Here is a 23,730-nt window from a genome sequence, read left to right on the forward strand (position 1 = left end):
CCCCCCAAAGGCCCCAGTGGCAATCGGCGGCAGGACCAGGCTGGGGCCGGTCCCAAGGCCTTGCCAGGCCGCATCCGGCCCACGGGCCGCAGGTTGCCTACCCCTGGGCTAATCAGTAGCTGTGAAGAAGGCAACTTCCAGTGTTGGGGATCATTAGCAAAAGAACTGAAAATAAAGCTTTCAGTATAGTTGGGCCCCTGGTATCCACTAGGGTTTGTTTCCAAAATTCATAGATGCTCATCTCATATAATGACATAGTAAAAAAATTGTATCCCTTATATAAAATGGCAAAATCAAGGCTTGCTTCTTGGAATTTATATATATTTTAAATATTTTCATGCTGTGGATGCTTGACTCCATGGATAAAGCATCTGTAGATACAGAGGGCCAACTGTATCATATCACCTTTCTGGAAACTGATAGCATAAAAACATTTGGATTATAGGATAGAGTTCTGGGCACTACATCTCAAAATGAGTATTGCAAAGCCACAGCTTTCCTGAAGGAGTCAAGATGTTCCAGCTATTTTTTGAAGTCATCCTCCATTTGAAGGGGTGACCAAACCTATTCCAAACAGAGGGCGAACTCTTTCATTTTCAAGTTGCCCATTCAAAGTTGGTACCATGGTGTAGTGGTTTGAGTGCTTGGGATTCTGGGAGACCAGTTTTTGAATCCTCTTTGGCCATAGAAACCCAGTGGGTGATCCTAGGCACATCACACTCTGCTTTAAAGGAAAGCAAATCTTTCCAAGAAAACCCTGTGATAGGTTCATCTTAGAGTCATCACAAATTGGAAAAGACTTGAAGGCACAAAACAAGAACAAAACTGCATGGAAGATACAGCAGCCATACCAGTCTCCTTGCTGGTCTTCTCCAATATGGTGCAGTATCTTGAATTTCTATTTAGATTATAGTATCCCCGCCCTATGTGTGTGTGTGTGTGTGTGTGTGTGTGTGTGTGTGTGTGTATATATATATATATATAGAGAGAGAGAGAGAGAGAGAGAGAGCATGTGTACGTATAAATCAAGCAGAGTAGATCTGAGTCCTTTCTTGGTCCTCTTTTTTTCTTGGCAATGCATAAGTGGCCACTTCACAACTGACTGGGATAAAATACTTGCATTTAGATGTAAAGTCTCCTTAACCTGGACTGTTCCAAGGATCTGGCCATCCACAAAGAAGTGCACCCCTGTCATGGATGGGTTTGACTGGCAGGAAGATGAGTCCCCAGCATCCTGTGCAGGTGAGTTATGGGTGAGCTGCAGGCATGCATAGGAGAGCCCTTTTAATAGATTTGTTCTTTCTTGCAATTATTCTTAAAGAAGCTCATGGGAACTTTCCTCCTCCCTTATTATTCTCAGTATAACCCTGCCAGGCAGGTGAGGCTGGCTGACTGTGACTGTCCCAAGATTACCAGTAAATTTTGCAGCTGAACGGAAATTTCACATTGCAGACAGACCAAGACAGTTGGAGCAAGTAGAATAGAGTTTGGACCAGTAGTCCCCAAAGTGTGCTCTATAAGGGATTTTGGACTTCAACTCCCAAAACCCTCAGCCATGTTGGCCAAAAGTCTGGGATTCTGGGAGGTGAAGTCCAAAATCCCTTAAAGAGCACACTTTGGGGACCCCTGGTTTGGACTGTTGGTTTATATTTTGGTTAAAATCATTTTTAAAGGCACAATTAAGTAGCCCTGGTGACGCAGTGGTTAAATGCCTATATTGCAGCCACTCCCCCACAAACCACAATTTTTAGAGACAGAGCCACAAACCATAAGGTTGTGAGTTCAATACCAGCCAGGGGCTCAGGTTGACCCAGCCTGGCATCCTTCCGTAGGTCGCTAAAATGAGTATCCAGCTTGTTGGGGGCGATTAGCTTACACTTTGTAAACCGCTTAGTACATAGGGTAAGCGGTATAGAAATGTACTTGCTATTGCTATAAGAATTGTAAGCACTGGCTGTGCTGGTGAGAACTTCCATAAAATGCAGACCATTAGTTTCTTCTAGCAAAAACATTAAATCATAAATTTTGAAAATGTTCCACTAACAAATTAGTGAAAATTGTTCCACTAACAAAGCCGACACCAGAAAACTAATCTGTCTTTCATCCCCCCCCCACATACACAGATACATGCACACATTCTTCCCATACCAATACGAACTACAGTATTAATTCAAAATATACTGTAGCCATGAAAGCAATTTCTAATGCATGAATTTTACAACACGTTACTGGAATGCTTCCCTCACATGCCTTTTTCACTACATTTTTGGACAAATGTTATTATTGTTTTATTTATTTATATCCCATCTGTCTCCCAATATAAGGACATTGGTCTTCCTTGCCTCTCTGTATCTAACATCCTTATCTCTGCGAAGTCAAAGGCTTTCATGGCCAGTATCCATAGTTTTTTGTGGGTTTTTCGGGCTATGTGGCCATGTTCTAGAGGGAGCAAGCTTGATTTCTTCCTTAATTTCTTTTGAAGAAGACAACTGTAGTGACAGGAGACTTTTGCTTTCAGAACTTGCAAAAGCTAACCTTTTGTTTTTTTCTTATTAATATCTGTTAATTACACCCTTTCTACTTTACACAGAAGGTTATTATCCAGTAAGGAAAGGGGAGACATTCAATGGAAGATACCATGTGGTGCAGAATCTAGGATGTGGCTACTTCTCAACAGTCTGGCTTTGCCAAGATGTCGGGTGAGTAAACATAAATGACATGCTTTGAACAGCTTTAGTTTGTCACTATGGCTCTGATGGGACTAGAAATGCTTTCTCTTGGGAAAGGGCTACAGCTCAATGGTACAAAGCACATGCCATCCACACAAAAGTTCCCAGTTCCTGATATCTTCAACTTAGTATTGGAAAAGCAGCTGTGATTGATGCAGCGTCACACTATATTTATACATAAGGTTGGGAGGCTCTGTGAAGCTCTGTTGTGGTCAGGTTCTCATTTTCCCAGTACTAAGGCCAATCTAGATCCAGTGTGGGACAGTGGTTTGAGTGCTGGACTACGGCTCTGGAGACCACGATTTGATTCCCAGCTTGGTCATGGAAATCCACTGGGTGACCTTGGACAAGTCACATGCTCTCAGCCTCAGAGGAAGGCAATGGCAAACCCCTTCTGAACAAATCTTGGCAACAAACTCCCAGGATGGGTTTGCCTTAGGTTTGCCATAAACCAGAAACAACTTGAAGGCACACAACAACAACAACAACAACAACAACGCCAATCAGTCCCAGTCCCAGATCCACTTGATATTTTCCCCTTTCAATCTACATGATAATCCATCCCATTTTATTATGCATTTTAAAAAAAACCTCTGCAAACTGTAATGAAAAGGACCTTTTTTGCATAATAAAATTGATTTCCCCCCAAATGTTTTTAAAGAGAGCTTTGAAATGAATAAAACAATTGATGCCCAGTTTTGTGAGGTTTTTGGTTGATGTAGTTGTTGTTCCTGTAAATGGCAGAAATGTAGTTTTCAGGACTGTCTTCCACTTTGTATTTACCATAGGTTCATTGCAATGTGAACTGACTGAATTGCTCACACATCATCTCCTGTACCATGTGGATCTGCAGCATGCACACACACACCTTCTGGAAAGTTTATTCATCTGTATATAATAATTTTATATACTAGAGCACAGATGGCCATATCAACCTTGTCAAATATAGGATCTATAAAATGGATATGTTAGTATAATCCAATGATCTCTTTTGCCTTTAATTGAACTTTGATATCAAACTCCATCCTGAAAGGGGTACCTTGTCACATAGGCCTGGATGGAAAGTGCCTGGATGTTACTTCATGTTTCACCCCCTCGTGAAACCTTGTAATGTTTATGGATTTCCCCACTCAGCTGAACCTGTTGCTTTTATTGTTATTGTGACTGTTTTTAGATACGGTTTTGTTTTTATCTTGATGGTTTTTTTACTTAAACTTGTACGCCGCTTTGATAAAAAATTGGAAAAGCAGGATATAAATAAACTATTTATTATTATTATTATTATTATTATTATTATTATTATTATTATCTCTTTTGCTGTATTAATAAAAATACATTTTAACTTGCATGCTGGAATCTAGTGTCTTGGAACCAGTAGACACAGGAAAAAAGCCTCCTGCCTTTTAAAGTTACCAAAAAGACTTTTCGTCACTCCGATGAGCTAATTACTTAATTAATTCCCTTATAAAAATTAATTTGGGGCAATTTTGGTAATAGATAGCAAAAACAAGAAATGAATTTCAAGTAGAAAAATGTCAGTCCTTTCCTTCTCAATGAAATGTGAGCAATATATGTCATTTCTTCTTGTTGTGTTCCTCCAAGTCATTTTTGACATGGCAGCCCTAAGGGGAACCTATCATATTGATTTCTTGGCATGTTTCTTCAGAAGTGATTTGCCATTGCCATCCTCTGAGACTAAGAAAGTGTGACTTGCCCAAGGTCACCCAGTGGGTTTTTGTGCTCTGTCAGGAAAATGAACCCTGAGTCCAACACTCAAACCACAACATCACACTGGCAATCTCTAGTTAATGAGTAGTCACTACTGTTGTGCATCCTGTCCCCTCCAGCTGGCAAACAGTGGTGTATCAAGCAGAAGGCAGGGCCCCTATAGGGTCCCGCACAACTAAGTCCTTGGTGTACCATGGATAGCTGGCAAGGGGGGTCTGGACATGTCATCCTCCAGTGCCCTACTCACCAGCACTGCAGAACTCCATCCTCAGTGCAGTTGGCTGGATTTTAAGGTGGGTTTGGGGGGCAATTATGATTGTGGCAAGGGTGCCACAGTTGTAAATGTAAATAGGAAACAATTATATGGTTGTAAGCCTAACGTATGGCATTGTAACTGACTAACTTTATGTCACCTACTTTTAAAAAAAATAATATTCTGTTATTAAAGTAGCGGTTTCCTCTTGCCCTCAGTTTCTGAGTTTTGTTCCAGGAAGAAGAAGTGTGTGGCTGTGAAGGTGCCGAAAGGTGGAGAAGATTTTGTCGAGGCAGCCTTGGATGAGGTACTCCTCCTTCGCTGTGTAAGTAACTCTGAAGCATCCTCCTAAAACTTCACAAAGAACAAGCAGGCTCATTTTCAATTCCAGACAGAGTTGGTGGGGGATTCTTCATTTTTTTTTGGACAACTTGCATAGAAATGTTCAATTTTAGATTACAACTGGCTGTGCAGCTTGAGGGGATTCTAGGAATTTGGGTCCAAAAAAGTAAACGTTTCCAAGCTCTGCCTGGAACTGGTACATTAACACAAGAATTAGTCTCAGGGATTGGGTATTTTCACTTAATCACAAACCAACATCTGGGGAGGAGAGGGATGACAAAGGGACTCATAAAAATGTGCACTCTGTACAATTTCTTCTTCTTTCCTTTTTGCAGGTGAACAGTAAAAGGAGAAAAGACCGAGCCAGTGAACATGTCATACGTTTCTTGGATGATTTCAAAATGATTGGAGAGAACGGGTTCCATATCCTTTAGTTAGTTAAAAACAAACAAACACACCACCAAAAAACAGGCCACAAGAACCTAGACTGGTTCTGAACATGACATTATGTGGAGAACAGGGTGGTTGGGCGTGTAGCTCAATAAGTGCTGGAATTATTTATTAATTTGTTTATTTATCCATTCATTTCCCAGCTCTGATCAAAACATACATTGACACATCCAGCCAGTTATGATTGAATGCATCCATGTCCCAATAGGAAAGGATCTCCATATTTTTCTCCTGAATCTATGGTCAGGCAACATCTTTCTTAGGACATGACATCAGTTCATTTATTCATTCAGTCCTTCTCCCGGCATGAGACCTAAAGTGGCATACAGTAATTTAAAAAGAAAAGCTTGGACAAAATTTTATTTTCTTAAAGTTAAAAAATAAACAACAAAAAGTATACAGTTAAAAAGAGTTGAAAATACATTTAAAGCATAAGATACCAGATAAAAACATAGCACAGCAGTTTCAAACTCTCTTTTGCTATGTGATTAAAAATCAAATACCTGCCTAAATAGAAATTTTTTTGCCTGAACCAGAGAAGAGGCTAACTGAACCTGCGTGAAAAGGAGTTCCACAGTCCGGAAGCAGCCACTGAGAAAGCTGTTTTTCATGTCCTCATCAAACATACCTGTGATGGTGGTGAGAATGAGAGAAAGCCCTCCTGCAAAAATCTTAAAACCCAGCTGGCTCTTATTGGGAGATATGGTCTTTTAGCTATCCACTCTGAGGAGGCTGTGTGGGAGCTGGCATGTTGTTGTTGTTAACTGCCATAGAATCGACCCCAGCTCATGGTGACCCTATGGATGAGACATCTCCAAGACCTCCTGTCCTCTCCTGCTCTACTTAGGTCCTGCAAATTCAGGCCCCTCACCTCCCTGAGTCCATCCATCGGGCATAGGGACTTCCTCTCTTTCTCCTACCCTCTACCTTTCCTAGAATTATTGTCTTTTCTAGTGATCTGTGCTTTCTCATGATGTGTCCTCAACTTGATCATCTTGGCTCCCAAGGGGATTTCAGGCATGATCTGTTCAAGGACCTATTTGTTTGTCTTTTTGGCATGGGATCCTCATCACTCTTCTCCAGCACTACATCTCAAATGAGTTGATTTGAATGGGAGCTGGCACAGGGGAGAAGAAATCCAGCAGTTGTCTCTGACCACTGGATAAGATCCCATCCCCATCTGTGCAGTCAGATGAAGCCAGTTGCTCCTGTTGGAAATGCGCTACCGTGTGTGGGGCAAGCTGTAGTTAGCCAGCTCAGGAAAGGGCTGGGATGTGCTAAATTTTTAGTTCTTTTTGGACTGCAGCTCCCTGACCTCTTCATTTTAAGGGGCATCCAACTGGGAAGGACCCCCATCCCCTTTTCCCTCCCTCTCCTCATCCTCAATCTGATCCCTTGCAGAGCTGTTGTCAGAGTAATAATGAAATCAGGCAGCTTTTTCTCAGTTACCAGATTCCTGACTCCATTCAACATGTGTGCTTAGTGTTTGAGTTGCTGGGGCCTTCACTGCAGACTCTACTGACTTGTCAAGGAGCCCATGGCCTCCCATTGCCTTTTGTGAAAAAAGCCACACAGCAGGTGAGTAAAGCCACTTCAGCAGAGAGTAGTGCCATTGCCCAGGATACTGGGGACATTCGCCAGGGACTACAATGGGTTCTTGTTATCCACTGGGGTTTGGTTCCAGGATCCTCCATGGAGAACAAAATCCATGAATGCTCAAGTCCCATTAAATATAACGGCATAGCAAAATGGTGTCCTTTATATAAAATGGCAAACATCAAGGTTTGCTATTTGGAATTTATACTTTTTAAAAAATATTTCAAGCCATGGATGCTTGAATCCATGGATGAAGCATCTTTGGATAAGAAGGCTGACTGTATATGTATCAACAGGACATATACCTTGCCTTGCAGTGCCTGCTGTCACTTGGTGGTAGCTCTGTCATGCCTGCCAGCTTCAGATTCCCACATGACTTTCAGCCCATTATGGCCCTGGTGTGACTAGGGGGTCATTCAGACGTCGGGTTTTTTTTAGTACGACAACACTCACACATTCTGGGTTTGTTGTTCACACTATGGAACCACATCGATGTGCATCTCTGCAAGTTCAACTTGCTGTAATAGTCCAAATACATAACTTTTCAAAGCTTTGACCCTCAGCATTTTTTATATGTTGCAAATGGTATTGCTATCTGCTACCTATCCTGGAGAAGTACACATGCACTTATTCTTGATGCATGTACAAAATTTCGTCATTTTCTCTGGCCCCACAGGCACTTCCTCCAATTTCTCTCAGTTGACTATGACAAAATAGTATGTTGACAAATGAATATTTGGTTTGGTGTCACATTCACTTTTCCTGGGGTTGTCCGAGTGAAAACTAGAGAGGGCTCTTGTAATGTTAATGGTTCTGTAAAAAAGGAAATTTCAGCAGGTGTTGATTGTAATGCAGCCAGATAACTTCTGCTGAAATCCCCTCTTCTACAAAGCCACTAAAGGTACAGGAACCCTCTCCAGTTTTCACTCTGGCAAACCTAATTCTAGCAGTTGCTGAAAGGTTGAAGGGTTCCACAGTATTCTTAGACACTACTACATGATGCACTTTTGTTTATGCAGGTGCTCCAAGGCTTGCATTTCCTGCACAAGGAATGCCGCATCATCCATGCAGACATCAAACCAGAGAACATCCTGCTGTATGTCACAGAAGAAAGTTTGCAGACTCTCCTACAGAACATGGCTTCCTTCAAACATGGGACAGGAGGAAGGCCAAAGAGACCAGGTATACTGCTTAGATAGGCTCTTTTTGCTTGAAATGAAAGCATGTACCTCTTACCAATTGGCTTGGTGATGTTGTCATTAATATGTGTATGAGGAGAGGAATGCTGGGTTGGGAGATAGGTGGGATATAAATAAAATAAATTGATGACAAACTGATGACAAATTTTAATGTAAATTGTTTTCAAAGTGCAGACCAGTTTGGAAATGGTAAATAAAAATTGGGGGGGGGACTAAAAAAAAGAGAAACTAATGGACAGAGTCATTCATATCGACACTGCAAACCTTGTGAAGAACAATTGATCAAGAGCAGAGCTTGAAAAGGTTACTTTTTGGGTTGCAACTATCAGAATCCCTCAACCTGCATGGTCAATGGGAGCTGTAATCCAAGAAGAGTACAATTTCCCAGCTCTGATCAAATTGTACATTGACATAACCAGACAGTTGTGTTTGTATGTATCCAAGTCCCAATAGGAAATGATCCCACATTGTTGTCCTGAATCTATGGTCAGGCAACATCTTTCTTGGGGCATGGCATCTATAATTAAAGATAGAACAAACAAATCAGAGGATGGAGTGCAGGGCAGGGAAAGAAAAGAAAAAAGACCTGATGCTGAAACCACAATATTTGTATTTAGTCAAAGTCTTAAAATGGAACCTATATTACAGGACAGGTTCGGCTGGATGCTATATTAGGCAGTGTGCAGGTTTGAGCTTGTTGAGCTAGGATTGTTGAGGCAAGGAAATAAATAATAACTAATCTCCATTTTAAAAAGAAATCACCAGTTACCTGGTTCTGTTTCCAGTTTTAAGCAAAACATGCATAATCATTGGAAGGCAGAAGTAAAGAGCAATATAGGCTTATGGTTATTTTTTTAGATATTGTGCTACCAAAAGCAAGCAAATGATAGGCAAATTCGGTACTGCTGTCTAATGGTTGAAGGGAAAAGGACCCACAAAAAGCAAAGTCTCATATTTTAAAACTGCCCCCAGTTTTAGGGTCCCACACAGTCTTGAATTACTAAATTTGGAATTTATATAAGATACACATTTTTTGCTATCAATGTTGGACTAGGGCTCTGGAGACCACTGTTTGAATCCCAGCTGGACTGTGTAAATCCACTGGGTGACCTTGGGGGAGTCACACTCTCTTAGCTTCAGAGGATGGCAATGGCAAACCCTCTCTGCAGAAACCTGCCAAGAAAACCCTGTAATAGGTTTGCTTTAGGGTTGGCATAAGTTGGAAATAACTTAAAGGCACACAACAACAAGATAATGTCTGCAGTAGACTAAATGTACACATCAACTATAAACTTATTTCAGCTGTTTTGGATCAGTTATCATGCTAGTGCTGTTAGATCAGGATCAATGTGCATATTGGCAGGCACACTTTCCAATGGTCCTAATTTGGCAAAGACAATCCCCATTAATCCTCTTCCATGCCATTTTTCCCGCTTCTATTAAAATGTCCCAGTTTCTCTCTCCTTCTCCCACTTTCTCCTTTGTCCTCACAGTGCAAGGATAGTTTGTACTCCATTAACTCAACAGAGAGGAGAGAAGAGGTGGAATCTTGCCCTCCCTTGTTGGCTCAGGCAAAAGCAAACTACTGCAGCCTTCTCTAGCTTATGTGCTTTTCCTCATTAGTAACATGTATCATCTTGCTTGGCCACCTGTGTCCCATCTCTTTTCACCTGTGAAATGTTGAAGTGTATGTACTACTAATTCTATTAATTTAAAATCTGGATTAATATAATTTGGAAATCTCACGAGTTTATCTTCTTGTGTTCTTTCCATCCAGAAGATGACATGACTGCTCTTTTGGACTGTTGTAACCTAATGAAAATGGGAGTGAAAATTGCAGACCTGGGAAGTGCATGTTGGACTGTGAGTCTGTGCCAACCTTTGCCCTTTTTTTGACAGTTTGGGTTTTTTTTATTTATTATACAGTGAGCCCTCTGTATCCACGGATTCAAGCACCCATGGCTAGAAAATATTCAAAAAACATATAAATTCCAAAAAGCAAACCTTGATTTTGCCACTTTATACAAGTGACACCTATCTGTTGTATTTAATGTGACTTGGAACTAAACCCCAATGGATACCAAGGCCCCACTATATATCTTCTTTAAAATCATCCACATAGATATAAATTTAAACAGACCTAAAAGACTTAAAAAGAATTTCAAAGACAAAACACACCAATAACTAGACAAAACTTCCTAAAATATATTTTTCTGTTATCCTATCAGATTTCAGTACCTCTAGATCATATAACACTTATCTCGTATATCCCAATTACATATCTCCAACATCTTAAATATTTACCTATTACTATATCTTATTCCAAGCCAATTACAAATTCATTGTCCCATTCCTTAGTTAACTTTTTCTCAGCTTTTGCCTTTTTTAGCCACTTATTTCTTCTTAGTGTTCATGTTATTGCTTTCTTTTAGTACAGAACTGTAGTAGAGAGTACTATAGTGAGCTTCATGTTGTGAATGATTAATCATGTTAGCAAGAGGACCACAAACCATGTTCAAAATAGGAGAGAGCATCATTTTGATTTGTGGAACTGTATACGAATAGGGCCACACCTTGGTGAGGACCTCACCAAAGCTTGGTAAAATTATGTTTTGGATACAGCTCCCAGAATTTTCAACCACCAAATCCACCATCTGAGTACAGCCCAGCTGCAGCCCAGGTCCAGTAACGTGCTTTGGCAGTGACTGTTCAAAGTTGGGAGCTTTCCGGCTCCCGGTTAAGAGAGCCGGGCTGCAGCCAGGCTGTACTCGGATGGTGAATTTGGTGACAAAAGCCATGCGATATAGGACCTGGATGCAGCTCGAATTATACTTCAGTTCAAGAGTGGTAAATTGCATTATTAAGATGTGCTATAATCTCCTAAATGTACTGAGCTAAGGAAGGGGCAGTAGTAATCTGGACAGAGTGGCAGAACAATACCAGTCAGAATGGGGGAAAAAAAAAATCCTGTTTCTTTTATCCAAATAGAGTTTGGAGGAGGCACCTCTTTTTGGACTATAACTCCAGAATCCCCCAACCAGCATAGGATTTTGAGAGAAATAGTGCAAAAGATACCATTCCCAAGCTTGTAAATACCCAGTGTGTGGCTCATGGGCCATACCTTGCCCACCTCTGAACTGAAGGCATGTGTGGGAAGTGAACCCACCCTCAGTTAATCTGTGATTTTCTTTTTCCTGTTGTAGTACAAGCCTTTCTCCAGAAAGATTCAGACTCAGCCCTACAGAGCTCTGGAAGTCCTCCTTGGATTAGATTACAGCACCCCAGCTGACATCTGGAGTGCCGCGTGTCTGGTAGGGACCTATTCCACCAGCATTTCTAATGCAATTATGATGATATTTGCCTTTGGAATCTCAACCATCTGTTTGCATCTGTCCAGCTGGAAAATAAGAACTGACTGCCAGTCAACTGAATGCACTCTCTCCCTGGTGATCTTGCCATCATTTCCAGTCTTAGTTTTGACCTCAGGCCCGCACATACTTGCCAAGTCCCTCTTTCATGATTGCTGCTTCCTTTCTTTTCTCTCTGTTATTTTGTTGTTGTTGTGTACTTTCAAGTCGTTTCCAACCTATGGTGACCTTAAGGCAAACCTATTTCAGGGTTTCCTTGCCAAGATTTGTTCAGAGGAGGTTTGCCATTGCCTTCTCCTGAGGCTGAGAGAGTGTGGCTTGCCCAAGGCCAATCACTAGGTTTCATGGCCGAGTGGGGAATCGAACCCTGTAGTCCAACACTCAAACCACTATGCCACGTTGGCTCTCCTCTGTTACTTTATTCATCATTAAAAAAAAGGCAAGAAAAGTAGGGCACATGTTTTAATATTTGTAAGATTTGACCCAGTTGCTAAATGTAAGCTAAAAGCATTATTTTTTTTTAGCATAATTCAGGTTCTAATGCTGAGCAATAGACTGAATCAGTCTATGCTGTACTTTCTAAACCAGGCACTTTTGTTTATGGTCAAATGGTCCATTTAGAGAAAATGAAGACTTGGGACACATCTGTACTGTAGAAATAATGCAGCTTGACACCACTTTAAGCACTATAGCTCTATCCTATGGAATCCTGGGATTATAGTTTGACAAGGTCTTTAGCCTTCTCTGCCAAACAGTGCTGGTGTATCACAAAATTACAAACCACATTATTCTATAGGATTAGGGTTGCCATAATTCTCTACTATTAACAGGGACAAAATGTAGGACAAAATTTAGACCAAAATATAGGACAATTGTAGGATAAAATTTAGACCAAAATGTAGGACATGTAAGGTCCTCCATTTTTCTTAAATGTCCTACAATTTTGTCCCGGTTTATAGTAGAGAATTATGGCAACCCTATATAGGATGGAGCCATTGGCAGTTAAGTGGTGTCAAAGTGCATTTTTCCACAGTGTGGATGCACCCTTGGTCACTATGGTTTAGTTGCACTCTAAAGGCTGTGTGCAAGATCTTAGATTGGAGCTACATGCCAGATTTAGTAAAATAGGTGCATAAGATTTTTAGAAAAACTGCAATATTTGCAGAGCATACAAGGGGAAATTAAAGGTTCTTTGCAATGCTTTAACCAACAATTGGGATCTTTATGAACCAGCTGTCTTTTCTTCAGAGTTCTTTCATTTGTATCTTTCACTGTTAAACATATGTGAAAATAGTTTAGATTCATGGTTTTGACATTCCCTTGCAAGTGATAACTAGGCTTTGGGGAAGGACATGCATAAGTTTTTCACCACATGACCAAGCCCTAAATCTTCAGGGTACCATGCCCCCTCCTTGGCTTTGGAGTTTATCACACAGGAGGAATTTCTCTTAATTTCGAATGAAAAGAAAGTGGGGCCAGAACGCATTCATGTGAATTCGCTAGTTCAGCAAATTTACGTGAATTTGAATTGCGTTCAAACTGACTTCCCATGCCTGAAAATAGCTTGCCATTGCCCAAAATTGCATGTGGTAGTCTATCACGCAATAACGTTAAACCCCATGATTGCATTCGGATTGCCCTTGTCTGATAATGTCCTTTGTCTCAGCTGCCAGTGCTTCCAGAACAGACTTTCATCACCTGTTTGCCTGGCCTCCGTTATGGAAATTTAGAGGGAGGGGGGTGCGAATCAGAGAATATCATCTTGCATTCATAAACTTTCCACATTTTCTGACTTCTCTTTCTTTCATTTGTTTTCACCAAAAAAAAAAAAAATTAAGAAAATAAAAAAGGAATAGTGGGAGAGATTGATTAAATTTTGATAGTTAAAGATTTCCTGTATCATGGATTAAACATTGATCAGAATGGAGACTTCAGTCAAGAAATCAGAAGAAAATTAGGAATGAGAAGGGCAGCTATGAAAGAACTAGACAAGTTCCTAAAGAGTAAAGATATACAACTGAGCAGTAAAGTTAGAATTATCCAAGCCATTATATTCCCATCAGCATGTATGGATGTGAGAGCTGGACAGGGAAGGAAGTGGATAAAAAGAAAATTAATTCATTTGAGATGCAGTGCCAGGGAAGAGTACTGTATTGAGAATACTGTAGACATCCAAAAAGACAAACAAATGGGTCCTAGAACAGATCAAGACTGAAATCTCCCTGGAAGCCAAGATGATCAAATTGAGGCTGTCACACTTTGACCACATCATGAGAAGGCACAGATCACTGGAAAAGACAATAATGCTAGGAAAGGTGGGGAAGTAGAAAGAGAGTGCAAAGTGCAAAACAGCCCTAGCCAATTCAGACCTTTCCTTTGTGGTCAGAGAGAGGCAGTTTATTTTATTCTATTCTATTTTATTTTAATTAATCAATTAATTAATTAATTATCCCACCTTTCTCCGAAAGTGGGACCCCAAGGCAGCTAACATATATAAAACATCATCAACAAAACTGAATCTTGCAGAAACATGGGGGCCACTTGTTTTCTCTCCTCTACTTTTCAGACCATAAGATTTTTGAGGTTCACATCATCTCTCCTTACACATGAACATTTATAAACATCTGTGTCGCAAACTATGTGAGAAGTAGAGTTCAAAAAGTCATGTTTATTTCTTAGTGTCCTTCATTGATTGTAATATGTGAACTGGCCTTTAGCTGAATAAATTGAGAGAACTATTTCACGTTGTAGGCTTTTGAACTGGCAACTGGAGAGCGTCTCTTTGAACCCCAAGCTGGGCAGTATTTCTCTAGAGATGAGGGTAGGAGAGACTATGTATTGTCTTCTATAACACCATTTTCTAGGAGAAGGCTTTGCAATGAAACATCTAACCTTTGCTTTCCCTCCATTTTAGATCATGTGGCTCGAATTATTGAACTTCTAGGCAGAGTTCCACCCAAGATTGCCTTGTTCTGGAAACAGGCATCAACTTTCTTCAGGAGACCAGGTGAGAATGTGGGGGTAGGGACTGGAGGCATTGCTAATGGTATAACTTGCCATCCTGACATTTGGAAGAACAGAGGCTTGTGTAATACACTCTTCATACTACATTCCAGGCCCAAGTCCAATACTGTATTACAGTGGGCCCTTGGTATCTGCTGGGGTTTTGGTTCCAGGACCCCTAGGGTTACCAAAATCTGTGAGTGCTCAAGTCCCATTATATACAGTGGCATAGTAAAATGGTGTGTCTCATATAAAGTGGCAAAATCAAGGTTTGCACTTTTGAATGTATATTTCATGGAATATTTTCAAACTGTGGATTGTTGAATCCGTGGATAAAAAAATCCATGGGTACGGAGGACCAACTATACATTTTATATTTGCCTAGTATGAACATGGAGACCTTGTAAAGCCTTGTAATCAGGACGAATGTAAGAGGTTTCCAACTCAAGTTGCAACTGTTCTTTCCTTTGTGTTTTGGCAGGTGCACTTCTACGAATGTCCTGGATCTCCTCTTATGACCTCTATCACATCCTTACTGATAAATACAATTGGCCAAAGCATCAGGCAGCTCCACTGACCAGTTTTCTCCTATCAATGCTGGACTATGCCCCAGAAAGAAGAGCAGCAGCTGAGAAATGCCTTCAGCATCCCTGGCTCAGTACCTCTTAACCAGCTTGGTCTGGTTCTCATGCTTTCTGTCAGTCCTAGCTTCTGATTTAGAAATGGGACATACTCAGGACAGACATTTCTTAGGGCCAAACTGGAGCTGACATTAATTGCAAGAATTCAGTTAACAAGCATTTTGTTGTTGTATGAATCTTGCAGCTGCAGGAGAGCTTGAGTAGGTCTGTGTGTGTATGCTTATTTTTCTCTCCTTGACATGCTCTGATAAAAATCACCTTTCCTGAGCACTTTTAACAATTTAAAAGGAAGGTGCTATTCACACCAAGGGAAAATTCTCTTGAAATGCAAATACAGTCGGCCCTCCACATTTGCTTCTTTGACTTTTGCAGATTTGATTTTTCATGGATTTTATTAATATGTCCTCTTTAGGAATTTCTAAATCCTCCAGCATGACTCTGCCAGAAGCTGACCATAGAGTCATGCTGGAGGATCTAAAGATTCCTAGAGAAGACACTTAGAATCATAAAATCATAGAGTTGAAAGAGACTGCAAAGGCCATCCAGTCCAACCCCCCGCCATGCAGGAACTCTCAATCAAAGCATCCCCAACAGATGGCCATCCAGCCTCTGCTTAAAGACCTCCTAGAGAAAACACTTCTTTGGTAGGTCCTTTAGCGCAATTCTATGGTCAACATCCACCTGATAGAGATTGCTTGAGGAGTGTTCTTTCAGGTAAAAAGAAAATAGTGCTTTTTTATTGGTGGTTTTCCAACTTTCATAGGAGTCCTGCACTCCTAACCCCAGTGAATTTGGAGTACCAACTGTAGTTTTGGTAAGGCAATTTTTACTGAGACCACGGCAAGAAAAGAAAGAGTTAAACTCCCCTATATGGTGAGGGTCTGCAACTAGTTCTTCCAGACTTTTTTTTTTTTAGTACAACTCCCATAGACCCTCAGCACTGGTTATTCTGGTTATGGCTAAGCGGAGACTGAGTTATAGGTCAATAACACCTGGAGGGCCAATTGTCTATTCTTGTTAAATGGGGCTTCTTGAGTTTGTTTCTGGCTGCTATTTATCAGAGGCTAGGTAAACTACAGATGTGTGGGATTGCCTTTTGTAGGTTTTCTTTTTTACCAATCCCACTAGCTAGAACCTGGGGCAAAAGACCTATGCTTAGCATTAAACAACTATGGGAGGTCGAAGGCTTTCATGGCCGGCATCCATGGTTTTTTGTGGGTTTTTCAGGCTATGTGGCCATGTTCTATAAATTTTTCTTCCTGACGTTTCGCCAGCATCTGTGGCTGGCATCTTCAGAGAATGCATTCTCTGAAGATGCCAGCCACAAATGCTGGTGAAATGTCAGGAAGAAAAATTTATAGAACATGGCCACATAGCCTGAAAAACCCACAAAAAAACAAACAACTATGGCTCCAGAAATCTATTTTGAGCACCAGAAATGAACTTCCTGTCTATACATACACTTTTTTTTATTACACCAAGCTTTCTTCATTTCATGAGTATAATTTGGGAATGTGGGGAAGGTCATTTTATTGCTGCTGTTGTCAAACATCTGGGAGTCAGAAATACTTGCCAAACTGCTGGAATTAAACCAGAGATCTGTCAGCAGTGATCCCAAGCTATCTCCTGTTTACCAAAAGCTGGAAAAGTTGTTTCTTAGGACTAAAACCTCAAGAACCCTGCAGCCAGCATGGGCACTGGGGATTCTGGGAATTGTATCCTCCCCAAAGTAACTTTTCCAAGGTCTTCGGGGGCTGCCTCTGATAGAAATAACAAACACATGAACAATTAATTATATTCTTGTATTTAATGTCATAGCTAGTATTTCTCCCCCTGCTCGTTCTGCATGATTTGTACCAGCAGTTCAGCTAGTTTTGCACACTTTGTACCTCATCCCAAGTCCTGACCTGACTAATGATCCAGTTCCACATTCTTAATGTGACAATTTATATCTCATAAAACAGGTGCTAATCTTACCATGATGTCTTTTACATTTGCCTGGACAAGTGTTTCCTCTCACCAATTTCCTCACGCTCCACTCAATATCATTATTTCTACATTTTTAAGGACTCATCCCAAAGAGAACCTTTGGCTGCTATCCTTCATGGCCCAGTTTAGTGTAGTAGCCCTGGATGTACTGTAGAGCAGCTGAATTTCCTCCTGCTCCTGTGGCTATTCTGTGGACGACTAGGGGAGGGATCAGAGAAGCATTTGGCTATGGAGATGATCAGATGGGGGAAAATAGCTAGGAGTAAAAGGCATACTCCTGGCAAAGTCTTGCGATTGTGCTGAAGATTTTCAGAGACATTGTGCTTATCCAGGATTTAACCCATAAAGATCCAGGAATGCTTCAGCAACAAACCATTCACAGGGAATTCCCAGGAATGGTTTGTTTCTGGAGCATTCCTGGATCTTCATAGGTTAAATCCTGGATAAGTGCGACTTAGTCTGAAAATCTTCAGCGTGATCACGCAACTTTGCTGGGAGTTTCCTTTTTCTTCCCCCCATCTGATAATTTCTAATAGCGCTGTAGCCAGACACTAATGAATTACATCCACTAATGTAATTGCTTTGTGTCTGGCTACAGGGACAAAGCCAGATACTTCTTCAGTTCTCCCTGTTCTATATAAAGCACAGAATGGCAGTGCGGTGAGACCATCACCAGTTATACAAGGTTGGGAAGGTGCTTTTGTCACTACAGAGGCAGGGAGGCAATGACCAAAAACAGACATTCACAAGTGTAACTTTAACTTATGCCTCTTTATGTCACTAACAAGATGTCTTTTTCTGCCTTTTCTGACCCCTTGGCTTTCTTATGATTTCACAGAGATGTCTTACAATCCCCTCCCTCACTTTTGATGAATGCCATAAGAGAGCCAGCATGGTGTAATGGTTTGATTGTTGTACTATGACTCTGGAGACCAGGGTTTGATTCTGTGCTTGGCCATGGAAAACCACTGGGTGACCATGAATGAAGCTCATACTCTAAGCCCCAGAAAACCCAGTGATATGTTCGCATTAGGGTAACCATAAGTTGGAAATGACTTGAAGGTACAAAACAGCAATTACTACTACACTGGCGAAGTTATTTTGTTGGTAGCTTTCAGTCATTGACAGCTTATAACTGGCAGTTTTGGGACTGAATTTCCCATAAACACCCATCATTGCTTCCACTGGTTAGGGTGGATGGGAACTATAGACCAAGAATATCTGGCTATAGTTACTTAACCCGCAGTAGGCTTTCCTGACCTGCTGTTTTGGCCAAAAACAAGCTAGACTAGTGAGAACTGAAGTCCAAAACATCTGGGAGGCTACAGGTCATGAAACACTGCTGCAGAGAAACACATAAAATGTGCTTACCCTTTTAAAAGAGAGAGACAGAGAAATTGGGGCTGCACCTCAAGTAGCCCACTATTTTAGATAGTATGTTTGTACAGATGCAGGATGTACAGGAAATAAGCAAAGAATACCATGCAACCATAGGGGGGAAAAAAGATTGTTGCTGTTGTGCGCCTTCAAGTTCTTTCCTACATATGGTGACACTATCACAGCGTTTTCTGTGACTGGGAGTGTGTGACTTGCTCATGGTGAACCAGTGGGTTTCCATGGCTGATCTGAGAACTGAACCCTAGTCTCCAGATTCTTAGTCCAGCACTAAAACCACTACATCATGCTGGCTGAATTAAAATGATAGCTGACTTAAAATGACAGCTGAATTAAATAAATGATAGTTGAATTACAATAAATTGTAATGGATTGCAACAAAGGTATTGTATTGGTACTAACGCAACTCTTATTCCGTACTTGTTATTTTTTTGCAAAAAATATCCCAAGTTCTTAAATAAGTGGCACAGTGGTTAAATGCCTGTACTGCAGCCACTCACTCAAAACCACAAGGTTGCGAGTTCAATACCAGCAAAAGGGCTCAAGCTTGACTCAGGCTTGCATCCTTCCAAGGTCGCTAAAATGAGTACCCAGATTGTTGGGGGCAATTAGCTTACAGTTGTAAACTGCTTAGACACTGCTAGTTCAGTATGAAGCAGTACATAAATGAAGCTGTTTGTTTGAAGCTGTTTAAATAAGAATTATGTGCAAAAGTCTTTCTGTGATGGTGAGTTGATGTTCTTGCTTATTAGGAAGGATCGAATTAGGGGGATTTTAATTAGCTCAAATATTACGAGAGGCGTGTCCTAACAATGCACGCACAGGATCGGGTCCCTATGTGTATACCAGAGGTCGCCTAGTCCACCCCCAAGAGACAGAGACTCGGATGCCACTGAGGTGCAATTAAACTATGAACAACAAAGGGATCACACATGCACACATACATTCAATGCTATAGCGGGGAGGGGTGAGTTCTGGGAGTAAAGGAAGGAAGAGAGAGAGAGGCATTGTTGGGAGTATTTACCTTAGAATTACCAAGGAACCGGATGAGATGTAGGATGGATAGTGGATCACGGGAGCGGGAAAGGAAAGAGCGGCCGCGGTGGCTTTGGAGCTGAGTTCCAGCGGGCAAAGCTAACTAGAGGCCCGAGTGATAGTGAGCTTGGCTTTGCACAAGTGATTTCAGCAGAGCAAGGTGCTCTAGGAACTCAGGCTCGGAACTGGAAGCTCGACAAGCCCACTGGAGGGTTGAAAACTAGGACCTTATATAGTGCTAAGCATATCCTCAGGCTATGGCTGCCTGCTGGACAAAGGCATTGATGACTTATCTTTGTCTAAGCCTAAAGTTAAACAATGGCTGTACAATGTAAGAGGTCTGGCACTTTTCAGGAGAGCAGATACCTTGATGGCTGAGTTAATCACTGGCTCATTAGGAAGGAAGCCACATCTATTGTCTTCCTTGCAGAGGTCTCTGCAAATCTGGTTAGCAACTCCCAAAACTTCCTCTGACAGGTTTGAATCCTGAGACTATGCCTTTGCAAGGCAGCTGTCTCTGTGGTCTGCTCGCTTTTAGGTTAATGGCAGCTTGCTGTGGGGTCAGTCAGGGGTCATGGCTTCAGACCGCATATCACCCAAAATTTTATATAAATCCATACTCGGTAACATGTTGATGCTGCTGATTTACATCTGTGCCCAGTAGTTTCGTTCAGTCCTGTTGTTTAGCCTTCACTAGAACTGACCCATGGGATCAATTGTTGAATGGTACATCAACACCTAGGTAAATTCCATTGACTCAATGTGTCTATGCCAGCTAAGGCTGACAGTACAATTTAGCTCCATGTTGTAGTTTATTGTGACACCAGAGCTCTCTGATAGAAAAGGCTAAATGTCTCAGAAAACTACAGTTCCTAGAATTCTCTAGCATCAAGCCAAGACAGCTAAAGCGGTCTCAAACTGGATTATTTCTGCAGTGTGTTTTGGATCTTGCCCATTGTTCCCTTGCCCTCTCCCATGCTGTTCCACCCTATCTTTTCACAGTATTACCTGTTTCACTTTTCATCCCCAGCTGGTCCTTGAACAATAAGGAGTAGGATCTTTCAGATCAGGGGTGGGTAAACGTGGCCTTTGGCTGCATCCACACTGTCAGCATGATGTACTAGTTTCAGTGTTGGACTAGGACTCCAGGAATGAAGCCTGCTCAGCCACAGAAAACCCTTAGGTCACCTGGGTCAAATCACTTTCTCTCATCTTTAATGGAAGGCAATACAAACCTCTCAGAAGAAATCTGGCCAAAAAGACCATATGACAGGTCACTGTAAGTCAGAGTGAACTTGAAGGCACATAACAACAAGTAAAGTAAACAACTCTGTGTGGAATCAGCTTTCATCACAGTGTGCTGCTCGCAGATTCGAGAAATACCTGCCTAGTCTTTAATTTTTAAAACAAGCTGCAACAAGTTTCAAGGCTCCATCCAAGTCCTATCTTCCCATGCAGAATCCCTACTTCCAGCTGGATTCGGTTTAGATTGTAAGTAAGGAGGTAAAGGTAGGCTGACCATACGGTATGTGTCGTTTTGAACAGGACAGTGCTGTATTTCCAAACCATCTTGTTGTTTTAATCTAAATGACAATTTTGTTCTGTTTTCAAGAAAAAAACGCCCTGTTACGTAGCAAAAATGGTGTGGAGATCCCTGTTCGAAACTGTAGTTATCAAAAGCAAACAGAATTGTGTCATGGAGTGTGAGACGTTTTATGATAAGGTGTTGAAAGACTGAAATTTGCTGTGTAAGATTGCTTCCTCAGAGAAATATTCATGGCATGGTCATGGTGAAATCCAATCCTCTTCTACGTCCCCCTACATTTTTGTATGAGTTCTGTCACTGAAGAATAATGGTTAGCTCAATAGGTTCACGCAATAAAACTTGTGTTATTGTCGTTTAGTTTTTCTGGGAATACAGAATATTACATACAGAATATTATTTAGTTTTTCTGGGAATACAGAATATTACATAACCTCGTCCTGTTTTTGCCATCCTGTTTTTGTCTCAAGGAAATACAGTCTGCCTAGGTGAAGGCACTCTGCACATCATTGTGGTTACTTCCAGAACTGAGCTGTGGTACTAAAACCAGGCTCCAAGCCTTGATTCCCAGCATCTTTTTGGCTTACATCTTGGGCCTGGACAACCTGAAGAACAACTGTCCTATCGCAGCCTGTTATTGCGAGAATGTGTTCAGATGTGCAACTGAGTGGCAAGCCAAAGGTGGAGCAGTCCTACTTAGCCCCCTTTTAGCCAAATATTGCAAAATTATCAGAGAATTCAGCTAATAATTGGCAAGTTCTTGCCTCCTTGGCCAAAGAGATATGAATTAGAAGTCACAAGAGACGTGGGTTACAAGTTATACTGATGCCCATAAAGTACAATAACATCCAAAATCCACAAAACGATACCTTTATAAGACCAACCAAAATGCTAAAAATACATTTTGCAATAAAGGTACTACTGTTTTGTGAATTTTTAATGTTACTGTACTTTGCTATATGGCCAACACAGCTATCCCTGGGTATGTAGAGAGATCATGTAGCACCTTTAGTCTCAAAGGTGCTACAAGATCTCTCCACGTACTGATTCTACAGACTCTGGGTATGTTTATTGATACACCTAGTCACACACATACGTTAATTAAAAAGTTATTTAGGGGAGGGTGATGATGGTTTGGTTGTTATTGTGTACCTTCAAGTCATTTTCAACTAATGACGCTAAGGCATACCTATAATGGGTTGTTGTTGGGTTTTTTGACAAGATTTGTTCAAAGCCTATTTGCCATTGCCTTCCCCTGAGGCTGAGAGATTGTGACTTGCCCAAGGCCACCCTTGGTTTCATGGCCAAGCTGGGAATCAAACCCTGGTCTCCAGAGTCATAGTCCAACACTCAAACCACTGTACTACATATTTAAGAAGGTAAAAAGTAAACAAATCCTTTATTGATGTAATGAGTCTTGGGAGTTTATCGCACTGGGGCTAATTTCGACATGAAAGAGAGATTAAAGTGCATTTAAAGCATCCTGCAAATAAAGTGAAAATGGTGAGTAATTGTGCAAATGATTATCACACGCAATTGTACAAATAAAGTGATATCGGAAATGCATTGTTGCTGAAAATCTGAAAGTAAAAAGATGCATGTTAATGCTTCTTTGTGACCGTTTTAATGGTGGGGTTTGGCGATGTGTGAAATCGTTTTGCATAATTACATGATTTTCCCAGGATATTCACAGGATAAACGTCAGATCTCCTTCATGTGATAAACTCCTTGGGTTTCTAGCAGCTTCCAAATGTTGCCTTCAGTCTTCATTTTTACAGGAATGTATGGTTTTATATCCTTCTCTTAGCAATCTTCAGGGCTTTTTCTTTAATTGAAGAAAGTAATGGAAAAAGCAACCAGCAGCACAACAAGCAATTCAGCTTATTTGCTACCATCATTGGCTGCATCTGCACTGCAAAAATAATGAAGTCTACTGCTCAATGCTATGGAATCCTGGGATTTGTAGTTTCTTGTGGCACCAGTGTCAGCATGGTGTAGTGGATTGAGTGCTGGACTCTGGAGACCAGGGTTCAATTTCCAGCTCGGTCATGGAGATCCTCTGGGTGACCCTGGGCAAGTGACACTCTCTCAGCCTCAGAGGAACAAAATCCTGCCAGAAAAACCCATTGATAGGTCTGCTTAAGGGCTGCTGCCATAAATTGGAAATGACTTGAAGGCTCACAACAAGCAGGTATCAGAGCTCTCTGACAGCGAAGGCTGAATACCTCACCAAACGACAGATCCCAGAATTCCACAGCATAGAGCCATGGCAATCTAAAGTGATGTCAAACCATTTTTTCTGCAGTGCAGATGCAGGCATAGAAAGCAAGTAACTAGGACAGACCTTTTTTTTAAGGCCACGGGAGGGCGTACATTACTTTTACAATAAAGCAACCTCCTCAACCTCTGTTCCTCCCCATCTGCCAGGGTGACAAAAGGAGGACATCCTCCTTTTCCAG

At 41.2% G+C, this 23,730-nt stretch overlaps 1 protein-coding gene across 3 annotated transcripts in view; it reads left to right on the forward strand.

Annotated features, from left to right (window-relative positions):
- Window positions 1–15,690, forward strand: part of LOC121922899 (SRSF protein kinase 2-like) — a 19,381-nt gene extending 3,691 nt beyond the window's left edge. Inside the window, exons 2-12 of one of the 3 annotated variants that reach the window (XM_042452844.1) lie at window positions 1,127–1,242; window positions 2,591–2,699; window positions 4,948–5,035; window positions 5,388–5,475; window positions 6,974–7,080; window positions 8,118–8,280; window positions 10,075–10,160; window positions 11,501–11,608; window positions 14,417–14,486; window positions 14,580–14,672; window positions 15,150–15,690. In XM_042452844.1, the coding sequence (XP_042308778.1) occupies window positions 1,194–1,242; window positions 2,591–2,699; window positions 4,948–5,035; window positions 5,388–5,475; window positions 6,974–7,080; window positions 8,118–8,280; window positions 10,075–10,160; window positions 11,501–11,608; window positions 14,417–14,486; window positions 14,580–14,672; window positions 15,150–15,337 (1,149 nt within the window). In that variant the 5' untranslated portion in view covers window positions 1,127–1,193 and the 3' untranslated portion in view covers window positions 15,338–15,690. Of the gene's footprint in view, window positions 1–1,126; window positions 1,243–2,590; window positions 2,700–4,928; window positions 5,036–5,387; window positions 5,476–6,973; window positions 7,081–8,117; window positions 8,281–10,074; window positions 10,161–11,500; window positions 11,609–14,416; window positions 14,487–14,579; window positions 14,673–15,149 lie in introns of those variants that run through there. The other 2 variants (XM_042452845.1, XM_042452846.1) reach the window with 2 other exon arrangements.
- The last annotated feature ends 8,040 nt before the right edge of the window (window positions 15,691–23,730 follow it).

This window comes from Sceloporus undulatus, chromosome 2, assembly GCF_019175285.1.
Source record: "Sceloporus undulatus isolate JIND9_A2432 ecotype Alabama chromosome 2, SceUnd_v1.1, whole genome shotgun sequence".
NCBI lineage: Eukaryota > Metazoa > Chordata > Lepidosauria > Squamata > Phrynosomatidae > Sceloporus > Sceloporus undulatus.